The 13,712-nt window shown below is 35.8% G+C and overlaps 1 protein-coding gene and 2 non-coding genes across 4 annotated transcripts; 2 read left to right on the forward strand and 1 right to left on the reverse strand.

Annotated features, from left to right (window-relative positions):
* Positions 1 to 2,245: 2,245 nt before the first annotated feature.
* trnar-ccu (transfer RNA arginine (anticodon CCU)) lies at positions 2,246 to 2,318 on the reverse strand. Its single transcript has one exon. It is a non-coding gene; the product is annotated as a tRNA-Arg (tRNA).
* A 334-nt stretch (positions 2,319 to 2,652) lies between these two features.
* Positions 2,653 to 9,621, forward strand: LOC113056051 (ran GTPase-activating protein 1-like). 2 transcript variants are annotated; one of them, XM_026222514.1, is made up of 16 exons: positions 2,653 to 2,760; positions 3,226 to 3,355; positions 3,455 to 3,582; positions 3,665 to 3,724; positions 3,972 to 4,151; positions 4,306 to 4,440; positions 4,685 to 4,843; positions 4,933 to 5,046; positions 5,139 to 5,238; positions 6,363 to 6,447; positions 6,566 to 6,698; positions 6,834 to 6,938; positions 7,038 to 7,140; positions 7,437 to 7,525; positions 7,617 to 7,741; positions 8,845 to 9,621. In XM_026222514.1, the coding sequence occupies exons 2-16, from the start codon at positions 3,244 to 3,246 to the stop codon at positions 8,921 to 8,923; spliced, it is 1,707 nt and encodes a 568-aa protein (XP_026078299.1). In that variant the 5' UTR covers positions 2,653 to 2,760; positions 3,226 to 3,243; the 3' UTR covers positions 8,924 to 9,621. The 2 variants fall into 2 exon arrangements, with proteins under 2 accessions (XP_026078299.1, XP_026078300.1); XM_026222515.1 differs by having other exon boundaries at positions 2,669 to 2,760; positions 3,210 to 3,355.
* A 2,621-nt stretch (positions 9,622 to 12,242) lies between these two features.
* trnaq-cug (transfer RNA glutamine (anticodon CUG)) lies at positions 12,243 to 12,314 on the forward strand. The gene has a single exon. It is a non-coding gene; the product is annotated as a tRNA-Gln (tRNA).
* Positions 12,315 to 13,712: the final 1,398 nt, after the last annotated feature.

A 13,712-nucleotide genomic window follows, 5' to 3' on the forward strand; every position in this document is an offset into this window, starting at 1 on the left:
ATACACTCAGACTTATTTTACCTTGAGAAAAATAAGTTTGTTTAATTTTGCACTTTTTTTTTAAATTTGCAAAATTGTGTAGAATACTTAAAGTATAAATTAAAAGTATATATCTTTAAAGAATATATTTTTTAAAAATAGGTGTTTCTTAAAAAAATTAAAAGTGCACTTTATTATGATGCCAAATTAAAAGTTTCCTTTGGGTACAATTTAAATCCTGTGTTTCAATAATCTTTTGTCATGCTTTAAAAAGTACACTTATAAAAGCCAGACTAAATTACCCTAACCCACCTCAGCCCCTAATATTAACCTAATATTAGAACATACACACCCTAATTTTACAGCATTAAAAAAAATCTTTGTGAATGAATTTATGCCAGCAGCATTAAACAGTATGCAGTATGTAAAGATACAGAAATGACACTTTGCCGTGTTCACTTAGCAATATTTTTAAGCATATTCTTAAGTTTTTTCCATTTTCACAAGGGTTACTCAATATATTCAACTTACGAGGCTGTAAGGTATCATTCAAGGTATCCGGCCAAAAAGTATTTCATCTCATTGTTCTCCTGGGACTGTTCATAACCAGCCTGCACTTCCAGGACTCCCAATCCAGAAACAGATAAACTGTCACTGAAATAACCAAATTCATCTCCCTCCTCTTCCGTTGCATCCCCTTTCAGCACCACAGACCTCTGAACAGCATCCCCGTGGCTCTCTGACCTTCTGACAACAGAGAGCACACATCACTAAGTGTTAGGGGTTTCATATGCAAACATGTTTGATTAGGCTATATGTTTTATTCTATATGTATATCTCATGGCGCCTCGTTTGGAAACCAATTCCCAAATCTGACAACCGGTAGTCCGTTACGGGTTTTTATATCTCCGATCCGTATTATTCAATTTATTTTACACGTTATTCTTCTAATGTTATGCAAACATGCAAAAAGGCATAAAAGACGACATATTAAAAGATAAAAAACTCTGAACCTTCACGAAGGCCGCCGTTAGGACGCCCAAAAAGAAAACCCAGTGCAATTCGATTCCTAATTTCTCGATCTGACTCACTGATATATTTGTTTTTTTATAAGCAAACTTTGTCAAATATAGGCGTATTGCAGGTGGGCCGCCAATTATTTTCTGTTCATTTCCAGTCCATTCTTGGGCTGTGCGATTAAAAGAAAACGTCCTAAAATCACGATTTGAGCGTGCGCATATGCCTAACTCCAGGTTCACACACGGTCTGTGATGTGCCTTTTTTCTGAGCCAATGTTGACGGATCAGAGCGTTCTCACTGCGGTAAAAGGTTAGAAATAAAAACGTGCGAAAATAATTCATGTCTAACACATGAGCATAGAGTGAATTTGTTAGTGAACAGGATGCAGTTTAAGTGAGAGGAGACACGTTTTAAGTGTGCACATTCTCTCATCGCAAAGCAGTGTGTATCTGAGCAAGCACGACCGGTTTTGTGACAGAGCAAAGGAAATCTGCTGCGAACAGAGAGATTCGCACTCCTGTATTATTTTAATGTGCTTTCGCGTTATATTTATGCGTTCTCACTGCTGACCGCATACACATACTGTATACACACTGCAAACACCTGAGGCACCGCTCTGTAATGAGCTCTATGAACAATGCATGGCCAAAAAAGAAAAAAAAGTCCCTGTATAGAGGATTTTTTTTTTTTTTTTTTTTTTTTTTTGCCACAAGTCTATACATTTTTTTACATCTTCACTATAGTGATAATTTTGACTTATGTCTGTTCTAGAGATGTTACAACTTTTTGATAAAGCTCTGATTGGTTTTCTTTTGGAAATATGTTTCAAATTAATCCTGAATGCATTTATGACTGTAAAAGCACAATTGCAAAATTTATCAAAAAAATTGCGATAGTTTTTTTTTTTTTTTTGTCCATATCGCACAACCCTAGTTTATTCAATAAATATAGTTTAAAATCTAGCTTCTGAGTACTAAGTTATTAAACCAACAATAGCGGGGTCAGTTATTTTTTTTGAAGTGGCCGCGCAAACATATGTGTTTGGTTGTGTGGGCCGCGAGTTGAAAAAGGTTGGGAACCACTGCACTAGAAGCTAGTTATTCAGTGGCCGCTATAGCCGGTAACGACTGAATAGCTAGATAATTTCCACATGATTCAGTCTAAAAGGCTAGTTCGCACAGCATTATTATATTTATAGGCACACATTTAGCTTTTAATGGATCGCTAGAAGCGTTTTAAAAGTATCCACCCCAGATGGGACTCGAACCCACAATCCCTGGCTTAGGAGGCCAGTGCCTTATCCATTAGGCCACTGGGGCTGGCGTCACCAGCGAAGTAACTCGTGGTTTAGAAAGAGGTAATACAAATAAATATATGTTACATATTTAGTTTTAATATATTACTTTTAAGTTAAATATCTGAATTTAATTCATCCCATCTAAAAATTATCTAGTGTATGTAACGTTAATTGATCATTATAACTTGCTATTCAGATACACCTTTACGTATTAACTGGGTTCCAATTCACTATTTCAACAGTTGTAAAAAATCATCTTTTTATCACATAAAAATGGTATATTCAGTACGAGTAGTTATAACAGTCGAAAGTCATAACAGGACGAATGGTGCTTTTATTATGAAAGAATGCGACACCGGCACTTTCAAAGAACTGCCGCCTCACGTGCCTCCTGTTGTGATGGGTTTCCTCTAGTAAGGATAGTTATCTGCTGACTTCTGTTAATATCTGCGCCGAGGTGGAAGGTAATATTCGTAGGTTTAAAGTTCAATAAGATCTTTAGATTTCACTTATATTGATGCGATTGAAGGACTAGTTTAAAGTACTGGATGAGAGTAAAGTTTGGTAGCTAATTCTCCGAACTAGCCTGAGCGGTGTGTAGCAATGATGCAGCGATATTAGCATGCTAACTGTGGGAGTTAACGTAAAGTCAGCAACATCTATTTTGGGTGTATCGAGCTGCAAGGTGCAACAGCCCGTTTTAAATCGAGCTCTTTTCATCGTCAATCTTTTATTTCCATGTAAGGTGACAGGCTAGCATGCTGATCTAATGCAACAGTCCTGTTAATAATAAATTAAAAAGTTAGGATGGTACCCTGATCTATAATAGCGTGGGATGCAGTTATCTGTATGAGTAAATTCAAATACGTGCGAGATCTGGTTTAATGTGCTTAATGTGTAATATTTGTTTAAGTATTATTAACTTACAGAAAGCAAAGGGAAAAGCAATGGCCTCTGGAGATATCGCTCAGATTACAGAGGCGCTGGCCAAGACCCATGTTGGAGAAGTGGAGTTAAGTTATAAGGGACAAGGACTGAAGTTGGACAATGCTGAGTCAGGTGAGTAAAACTATCTGCTAGCAAATATTAAAATTTTTCATGTGTCAATGCTTCAACCACAACACTCTTAACTTCCCCTTCTGGTCTGTGATGTTGCAGTGAAAGAGATGGTGCAGGAGATCTCACAGTGCCAGGGGCTGCAGTCTCTCAGATTGGAGGGAAACACATTGGGGGTTGAAGCAGCACAGGCTATTGCAAAGTCCCTTGAAGCGAAAAGGGAATTGGAGGTACTTTTAAATTGCCCCTGGAAATTGTTCACTCTTTTACTTTGTTGTTTTTAATCTTAGCTTTTTTTTTTTTTTTGCTAAGCAATGCCATTGGAGTGACATGTTCACAGGTCGCCTTCGCTCAGAAATCCCTCCTGCTCTGGTAAGACAATGCTGAATAAAGTCATCATTTTTGTTATTTATGGACCAAACTGTATTTTCGATGCTTCAACAAATTCTAACTGACCCTGTGATGTCACATGGACTACTTTGAAGATGTTTTAATTAAATTTCTGGACATGGACAGTATACCTTTCATACATTTTTGGGTGAACTATCCCTTTAAATGTATTTTTAGTGAGTAAAAAAAATCTTGTTTTATTTCAAACATTTTATTCAAATTTTTTTAGATATCATTGGGCAATGCTTTGATGACATCAGGGGCCAGACTGACTCATCTGGACTTGAGCGACAATGCCTTCGGCCCTGACGGTGTAAAGGGAATTGAAAGCCTCCTGAAGAGCTCTGCGTGCTATACCTTACGTGAGCTTAGGCTTAATAATTGTGGCATGGGCATTGGAGGGGGAATGGTAAGTTTAGGCTGAGATCAACCTGATGTAACCAGTTTAAGAGTGGCTATGATGTCAGTTAGATGTGTTTGAAAGCTTTGAAACTGTTTTAGACATGTGAAGTGTTTTAGGGCTCATGGAACAGATGGAGTATACCTTTTTATTTTTTTTAAAGGTCCTCGCTTCTGCCTTGACTGAATGCCATAAGCGGTCTAGTGCAGCTGGCTCCCCCCTGAGGTTAAAAGTTTTTATAGCTGGACGTAATCGGCTGGAGAATGATGGTGCCACTGCACTTGCCAAAGCATTTAAGGTAATAAGGTGTAATGTTTTATAGAAATATATGTACATTATTGTTCAAAAAGATTGGGGTCACCACCTTTTTTTATTTAGCACAAATGCATTATATTGATCAAAAGTGACAGTATAGATATAAAAAAAAGAAGACTTTTTTTACTTTAATCTTGGTGACTATTTCAATAAATCTTAAAAAATATTACAAACTCCATTGTCATCAAAGATTCTAAGATGTGCTTTTTCTTAAAAAAACAAAACAGTTATTAGGCAGTCTTGAGGAGGTCCATATGCCACAGAATGGAATTAACCATCCCGGTATCACTGCTCTAGCCACTGCCATAAAGCACAACCCAAACCTTCAGGTCCTCAACCTCAACGACAACACGTTTACTAAGAGAGGATCAACAGCCATGGCAGAGGTATTCTGAGCAGCTCTGTGTCAGGTCACAAAATAGTTTACATGGTTAGATGTTTAATAATGGCTGTGTGTGATTTTGTCCATGTTTAGGCTATCAGGCACCTCCAGTGTCTTAAGGTCGTCAATTTTGGGGACTGTTTGGTACGCTCAGAAGGTGCTATTGCTATAGCAGGGGCCCTTAGAGAGGGACTGCCATTCCTCAGGGTGAGTTGATGCATGATACCAACATTGATTCAAACACTTCCATTCAGTTTCTGTAGATATTGTGAGCATTCTGAAATATTTGTTTCGTTAAGGAGCTGAATTTGTCATTTGGAGAGATTTGCGAGGCTGCAGCTGTAGTAGTTGCGAAGGCTGTTCGGGGGAAAGATGATCTGGAGAAACTGGACCTCAACGGTAAAAAAAAGTTATACACACGCACACTGTCATTCAAACGTTTGGGATCAGTACGATTTGTAATGTTCTTTTAAAAATGTTATAAATCAAAGAATTAAAAGTATCACAGGCTCCAAAAAATATTAAGCATTCCATAATAAGATTCCAACATTGATAATAAATCATCATATTAGAGTGGTTTCTGAAGGATAATGTAACTGGGGTAATGATGATGAAAAATCAGCTTTAAATCACAGATATAGAGTATATTAAAATAGAAAATCATTATATTAAATTGTAAAAATGTTTCACAATATGACAGATTTTATTGTGTAATTGTTAATCAAATAAATGCAGCCTTGGTGAGCATAACATACTTATTTAAAAAAACATTTGAACTCTAGTGTATGTATATGATTTAGACAGTAACATTAATTTTCCTCCCTCTTTCTAACCCCTCTCTAATCCACTGTTGGTGCCGTCTTTAACAAAAGTTTCCTTTATAATAAACTCTACTATACTGTACTGAAATATGCTGCAAAAATGATCAAGATTATACTGAAAGATCAGGAGTTATAAATGCTTTCTTTTTCCCCCCAACCTTTTTGACTCAAAGTCCCCCTGTTGTCCGTCACAATATTTAAAGACTCCCTAGATAAGATTTTATGTCTGTTGTAATTATGACAAGATGCTTGTTTTCAAACTTTTTAACAAAAATTGGTAGCTTTGATATATATATTAAATAAATCATGATTAATTTTGTGATTTAATATGCTGCACACATTATCTACACACTTCATTAATAAAAAATACTTACAAACTAATTTGCATGAGCATGTTACTTTCTAAACAAGTGAGACCTGCTTTTACGTTTACATGAATTGCATCACAGTTCCATTGCCATTAAACTTAAGACCTCCTCCTCCAAGTAGACTTGGGCTCTGTACTTCTGGTTCTGCGTGGCAGTTTTTACTTTACCAAATTTTCAAGCAAACTGTGCTCATTTAAACTGCAAGTATGAAAGCTCCATCAACAACTTGATCTTTTTTTATAGTTTAAATAGTTTCTCTGTTCTGTTTTATTCAGTTTGGGATCAAACTTCTGTTATTCTGTGGGAATTTGATCTTTTGTGGTTGCTTTTTTAGGAAATTGCTTTGGAGAGGACGGCTGTGAGGCTCTCAGGGACATGATGGAGGGCATGAACATGGAAGATCTGCTAGGCTCACTCAGGTATTTATCTGGGTTTTTGTTGGTTGTTTTTTGTGTAAATAAATTGAAGGCAAATGCATGTCTTTCTGTGTTTGAAATTATTTTACATTTAGACTCATAAAATATTTGCTTAATGCAGTGATGATGAAGGAGAGCCTGAAGAAGAAGACGATGATGAGGAGGAGGAGAAGGACGATGAGGAAGAGAGGGAAGACGAAAAGGATGCTGAGGAAAATGGTGTCAATGGAACAAAAGATGTCATTGAAGACAAGGTGATGCTAGCAAAGATAGACTCCTAAACCTGATGTGTGCCATCAGCTGCTTTTCTGTTTTACTTCAGCAGACCACTGATTTTTAATCATCAGAAGAACTATTTTGAGTTTACCTGCATTGTCCTCTCGCCACAGGAAGAGCCTCACTGCAGCTCTGAGCTCTCGTCTTTCCTCATCTCCCCGTCAGCCGAGAAACTGATCTCGCTTGGAGCCAAAAGGATCCAGCTCTTTGAGAAACAGGTACAGTTTTGATTCATAAAGACCAGTTGTACATTAGGATGGTTTAGTTTGTTCTAAAAGCCCTGAAATCGTTTCCTCTTTTTTTTTTTTTTTTTGTAGGTTGACCTCTCCGATGCTAGTAAGGTGTCAGACGTTTTTCTCAAGATTTCATCAGTATACAAAGATGAACCAGAAGTAAAGCAAGCTGTTTTTGAGAGCACTGGTATGAGCAACTTACTAGCATTTAAATAAACTTTTAAAGGGACAGTTCTTTTTTTTTTTACTTGCCCTCATGTTGTTCCAAACCTGTATGACTTTCTTTTCTTCTGTGGAACACAAAAGGGGATATTTTGAAGAATGTTGGTAACAAAGAAAAAAAAAAACCCTGAGACATTTCTCATATGTTCGACAGACCAAAGAAAGTCATGCAGGTTTGTAATGACATGTCATGAGCGCAAGTCCTTTTAACCACTGGATATGTCATTGCTATTAAAATCAGCTGTTCACCTTCTTGCACAGATGCTCTACTGAGGAAAGCCTTTTCCGACTCCTACTCTCAATCTTACGGTTTTATCTCCTCACTGATGGTGAAACTGGGACTTTTAAAGGTACTATACTTGATGTGATGATCAGTCTTGCATCCCCCCCCCCCATTTCATTTCAGTGATGTACATCTATTGCTGCTGCTTGCTTTTCCAGAGTGAAGATAAGAAGATAAAGAGGGTGACCATACTGCCTGGACACTTGCTCGCTTTGGAGCATGCAGCTGCGCTGGAGTTCTTCCCAGCAGATCAGGCTGATGTTCTGGAAACATTTCTGTCACGGTTAGTTTGTGTTCAAAATATAATGTATATGTAGTAATTGCATTTTCCTGACCACCTATACACTCAGAATGAAAGTTACGACCATAGACTGTATAAAAACATGGACGTAGTGTCCGTGACGTCACCCATAGACTCCTGAAATGCGTTTTTGAAGCCATCTTGGCAGGAGCTAGTTGCTGAAGCCACGCCCACTTAGTGCGAAGGCACTGTCAGCAGCGGCAAACCACCTGTCACTCAAGTGGCCACGCCCTTAATTATGCAGAACTTTAAGTCTTAATATTATTTAAACAAATGAGTTATAAAAAGAATTCACCCCTTTCACAGTTGTCATGAAGGGCAAATTAGCTATATAGACTAAAATCATGTTTTGCACCAGGCTGTAAACATGTTTTTTCCTTGTTTATCTGCTTACCCCCAGGGCATCCAAGATGCAGGTGACTGTTTTTTCAATAGAAACCAAACTGAGATTTTGAACTCGAACCAGTGCAGTCTGTCAGTCATATAATGGAAGTAGATGGGAATCACGGCTTTGAGAGTCATAAAACATACGCAAACAAAACCAAATTAAACTCTATGGCTCATGACGATACATTGATGTGTAAAGACAACTGTGCAAGAAACTGAACAGTATTTATATAGTTTTTTTTACCTCTGATTTTCACCGCAATGTCTGAACTGAATGACAGTTCTGACATTGCAATGTAAATCAGAGATACACATCAATGTATCGTCAAGAGTTTAATTTGGTTTTGTGTATGTATTATGACTTTTAAAGCAGTGATTCCCATCCAGTTCCATTATATTACTGACAGACTCCCACGGTTTGAGTTAAAAATCTCAGTCTGTTTTCTACTAAAGAAAGAAAGTCATCTACATCTTGGATGCCCTGGGAGTAAGCAACTGTCACTTTAGATATTAAAGTGACAGTTCACCCAAAAATGAAAATAAAAAATGTTCATTTTTTATTTTTATTTTTGGGTGAACTGTCACTTTAATATCTAAAGTGTTCATATCAGTACCTTTCGAAAAGGTTACCATGCCAGTTACAGTATTTTCTGTGTACTATAACAATATTAAGCACATTTTATTTGTTTGTTTTCCAGAAATGGCAAAGTCTTAGAATCCTGCTGCAGTGCCAGAGATGCTCTCAAGACCACACTGATGAAAAGGACCACTGCTTGATTCTTAACCCTCATTACAGAGCCACTGAAATTACTTAATACGGGTCAAAAAAAAAAAAACATGCACTTGACAGGGTACATGAAACTCTCTAAATTATTGATCTAGTTTATCTGAGTTCAGTCAGTTCTGGATCCTTTTCGGCATGCAGATTTCAGACAATTGCAAAGTACAGTAATGACTAGTGCCTCATGACAACTAACCCAAAATGAATTTCCTCATAGATGATCTATAGACCGTTAGATTTGAATAAGATTGTTGTGTTCTTTCATCTCTCTCCTTTTGTTTTTTAGAAATATTGCTTCTATTTTTATACAGGAAAAGGGATAATAGGAAAAAGGCACTGGATGATAATTAGGGATTAATTATCGCTTAAACCTTAAATGATTGTAATGTCATAACTGATGTTTCTGAACAGTTGTTAGTTAAACTGTCACATTGACATGGAGCCTCAAGCATGTTCACTCTCTCATGCCTTTGATTAGATGTGCCATATTGTGAAAAGATTGGTGGTGGAATTCAAACCACAATCAAGTAGAATAAACAACAAATAATCTTTGGATTTAAATGATGAAGGCAGTGACAGTGAAGTGGTACAAATGTTTGGACCTTAGTATATTTAATACTACAACTGGTAAGCACTGAATATTATGTTTGCAACATTCCATTTTGTTGATATTAAAGTTTTTTTTTTCTTGGGAGAAGTCATGTCTGTGTTTCCATGTAATCACCATTTGCAAATATAAAGCCGTTTGCATGCAGTTATAAAGTCCTGTAGGTCAGCTCTCACTCTGTTAGCTTACACGTGTGACAAATGTCCCAAGTGCACTGAACCACTTGCAGGGAACCTTCTCTCCTCCAGTGGTTTATTTATGAGAATTTTATTTTGTACGTATTTTATGATGGAGCGGTTCCTGAGGCCTCTCTGAACTTAATTTGACTTGTATTAGTGAATGAAGACCATGAGAGAATCTCATAGTTATTCCTACAAATAAGGTGGGGAACATTTCAAGATGTTTAAATTTTTGTTTATTATTGTGTGTGTTCACATTAATATACTTAATATTTTATGTCTTTTTATAATGTAAAATATTATTGTAAAAGGTGACTATTGTGTTAAGTGACTTAAATTATGTTTAACGGCAGAAAAAAAGTTTCTCAAATTGTAAAATAAATTGTTCATGTCTAATAGCAGGGCATGTAGTCACACAGATGACTAAACCTGTCATCAAACAGTCTATTAAAAGGCTTTGCAGGAAACGTAAAAACTAAAACAAATCCAATAATGAAGCAGACTTGAGCTCTTTCCAAAATATTTTTTAAAGTCTACTGCTCAGAAAATCAAATGGCTTCGTCTCAGTCACAATTCCCACAATTCTCTGGCTACAGAGGCATTTGAGACCATGACAAGGTGAGTTTAAAGAAACATTTTATATTTTTAATTAATATTATTGCATTAGGTGTCATGAACAAACAGGCATTTTAAGATAAACACTTGACACAATTTGTAAATGAATAATAACCTCAGTGGATCAATGGTTCTTAACCAGATGGTCAGGGCCCACTATGTGCCATCAGCAGAATTATAAAGCATGACTTAAAATAAGTTCAAAACAACTAAAAGTCAAGATATTTCTTATTTTAATTTACCCACTCTAATGTATTTTTCTTTGACGAACTTAAATTTGACTAATTTTAATAGTGTGATTTCTAAATTAAAAATTCCTCAAAAAACGTATCTCCCAGACTCTCCAAGGATCACAGCTGGAGAATTGCAGAAAATAGTTGAGTCTCGGGGGTCAGAAAACCTTAAAAAAATGGTCAAACAGCACCTACATCACCACATGTTGTTTGGGAGGGTTACAAGAAAAACTATCCTTGCTCATCCCAAAACTCCAACATATTCATTTATCAGACACGGCTGGAACTTCAAATGGGACTGGCTTCTATGGTGAGATGAAACAAAAAATGAGCTTTTTAGCAGCAAACACTCAAGATGGGTTTGGTGAACACAGAGATAAAAAGTACCCCATGTGTACAATCAAATATACTGCTGTATTTTTGATGCTGCTGGAGGTCCTGGACATCTTGTTTAGATATATCAACAGATAAAAAATCAAAAAGTGACTGTTAGAAATCTTATAATGGACCATGTTTGGATCATCCAAGCGTACAATAATCCAAACACAAACCTCAAAAACAACACAGAAATGGGTTAATGGGCACAAAACCAGGCTTCTGCTATGTCCATTCCAGGTCCCTGACCTGCACCCAAAATTAGTGTGGTGAACCGAAGAGAGGAAGCACCAACATGGAGCTGGGAATCTAAAGGGTCTGGAGTGATTCTGGATGAAGGAATGGTCTCTGATCTCTTGTCAGGTGTTTCTCTAACCTCATCAGACATTATAAGAGAAAATTTAGACCTGTTAAACTGGCAAATGGAGGTTTAAAAAATAATTCAATAAAAGGGTGTAACTGTGGCCAACATGTATTAGAGAAAAACATTTATTTCACAATGATATTTTCCCCCATTTTAAATTCTTATTATCCAATGAAAGGTTAGAATTTTGTGATTTTTTTTTTTTTAATAAAAGATCAAAAGGATTAACAATGCAGATTCATTTTCACAGCCTTCTTTGATCATATTTTACCAAGGGTGTCCATATTTTTGGGCATGACTGTATATATATATATATATATATATATATATATATATATATATATATATATATATATATATATATATATATATATATATATATAAAATGTTTAAATAGATTAAAAGAACAGCATTATAAAGGTCTGTACTGTCACCGTTATTGTTTTGATCAGTTAAATCTGACTTGCTGAATAAAAGTATTAATTATTTCTTTCTTCAGGGTAATTTATTTCGGGTCTTCGACCTGCTTCTCTCCCTTGCGTGCATTAAAACACATTGCTTGACGCTTTTCAGCACTCATTCAGTGGTGTAAGCATATAGACAAATATTTGAAGAACGTCTGAGAGCTTTGTATAAATGTTAAACTATGACATACATTGACCAAAAGTCAAAGCAACAATATGAACATTGAAGTGTGTAAAAGAAAAAACTCCAAAAAAACACATTTCTCACCTGCTTGGAGTGGGTGGTCTGCTTATCGTGAACAGCGCATTCATTATCGCCATCATCCGGACTGGAGAACCAGATTACGTTACAAAATGGTTTTATACACTGGTTGTTTGTAAAACGATGTGATTAATAAAAAGCCTTAGTTTCGTAGAAAACTATTTACATGAATCTACTGTACATGATTAATCATCTACGCATAACGTAAGTCACCGTGGTTCCATGGTGTAATGGTTAGCACTCTGGACTCTGAATCCAGCGATCCGAGTTCAAATCTCGGTGGAACCTAGGTTTTGTTTTCCGTAAGGTAAAGTCAAGTACTTGTGCTTATGCTTACACTTAAATGTATAATTCTAATAATTTACAAGAAAACCAAATGAGCACTTAACCAAGCATTTGCCATCAAATATTGCCAGTGTGGAAGCTGTAATGCTGAAGTCACATGACTGAACTCATGGTTGGCTCCTCCTTTCTGCAAAGCTGAACTGGATCATAAAAGTAACATGCACTACTAACACTTGCTATGATTGGAAAGATAAAAACAAACTATTCATCCTGTTAAATAAGTTGATTCACAACTACATGTACAAGTTATCTACATGGCAGGAATTTAAAATTTATTTATAAGTAACTATGTTATATTGAATTAATAAGTTTTGTATATGTGAAGTTATTTAAACAAATATAATATGGCCCATCATTCAGTTTTTGTAGGTCCTACATGTAAAGTCAGAGGGGCCCCACTTATACCATTTTGTCCCAGGCCCCATGATGTACAACTCCAAACACATTTGAACTGGCAATTTCTAGGCATTTTTGTGTGTAGTATTCATCAGATGGCCAGTGAATGGACAGTGGGTCAGCTGTTGGTAACCATAACCTTGACAAGTAACCTTAGTGCCTTTAGTAAAGTAAAGATTCTAGCATGGCTGAGAAAAAAGAGAGAGCTTGAGGCTTATATTTTGTAATATGGGAAGACAGATATGTGAAGGGTAGATATTTGGGATTGGGATGCATAAAATTAGGTTATAAAAACAACAGATTAAATTTAAAAAACATGATTTTAATTAATACACTGATTTTATATATGAAAATATAGGCATAACATAGATTTCCAGCCTCAGAAGCACTATTGTAATTCCTTTGGAAGTCTTGATTACTGTTATCATTAATATTTATTTAAACAATTTAACAAAAAAAAAAAAAAATTATCCAACAGGGACAATCACCACTATTTAAATTAACTTAATTAGAGTAGGCCTACTACAACATATAATGGCTTAATATTTTGTATATTAGCCATTTTTAATTTCTAGTGTAATGAACGAAAATGAACAATTTACTGTGAATACAGATTGAAAGTTGTATAAAATATTGTCAGATGATGGATTTTTTTCTCCATTATTCTAAATTCATATTCCACAGCATGCAATTCTTGCATACATCATTTCAAATGTAATTCTTAAATCAGTTATTAACTTTGATTTGTGTATAATATCTCATAAGTTAAAATAAAGATTAAAGTGGGTTATTGTTGGTCAAGTAGCCTACTTTTAATTAATTGCAGCTGATGACATGGTTAAAATTCAACCATGTAAATCTAGTATAGCTGATAAGATTTCAATTACGTCTTCAATTCTGACAATTTTTCATTAAAATTCCAAAATAAAACAATGTGAATTTGTA

Source organism: Carassius auratus, chromosome 37 (assembly GCF_003368295.1).
Source record: "Carassius auratus strain Wakin chromosome 37, ASM336829v1, whole genome shotgun sequence".
Taxonomy (NCBI): Eukaryota; Metazoa; Chordata; class Actinopteri; order Cypriniformes; family Cyprinidae; genus Carassius; species Carassius auratus.

Coding starts and splice junctions, on each gene's coding strand:
- LOC113056051 (XM_026222514.1), top strand. CDS start 3,244: ATGGCCTCTGGAGATATCGCTCAGATTACAGAGGCGCTGGCCAAGACC. Junction 6,699..6,833: donor AAGATGTCATTGAAGACAAG/GTGATGCTAGCA, acceptor CTCTCGCCACAG/GAAGAGCCTCACTGCAGCTC. Junction 7,526..7,616: donor TGAAACTGGGACTTTTAAAG/GTACTATACTTG, acceptor TTGCTTTTCCAG/AGTGAAGATAAGAAGATAAA.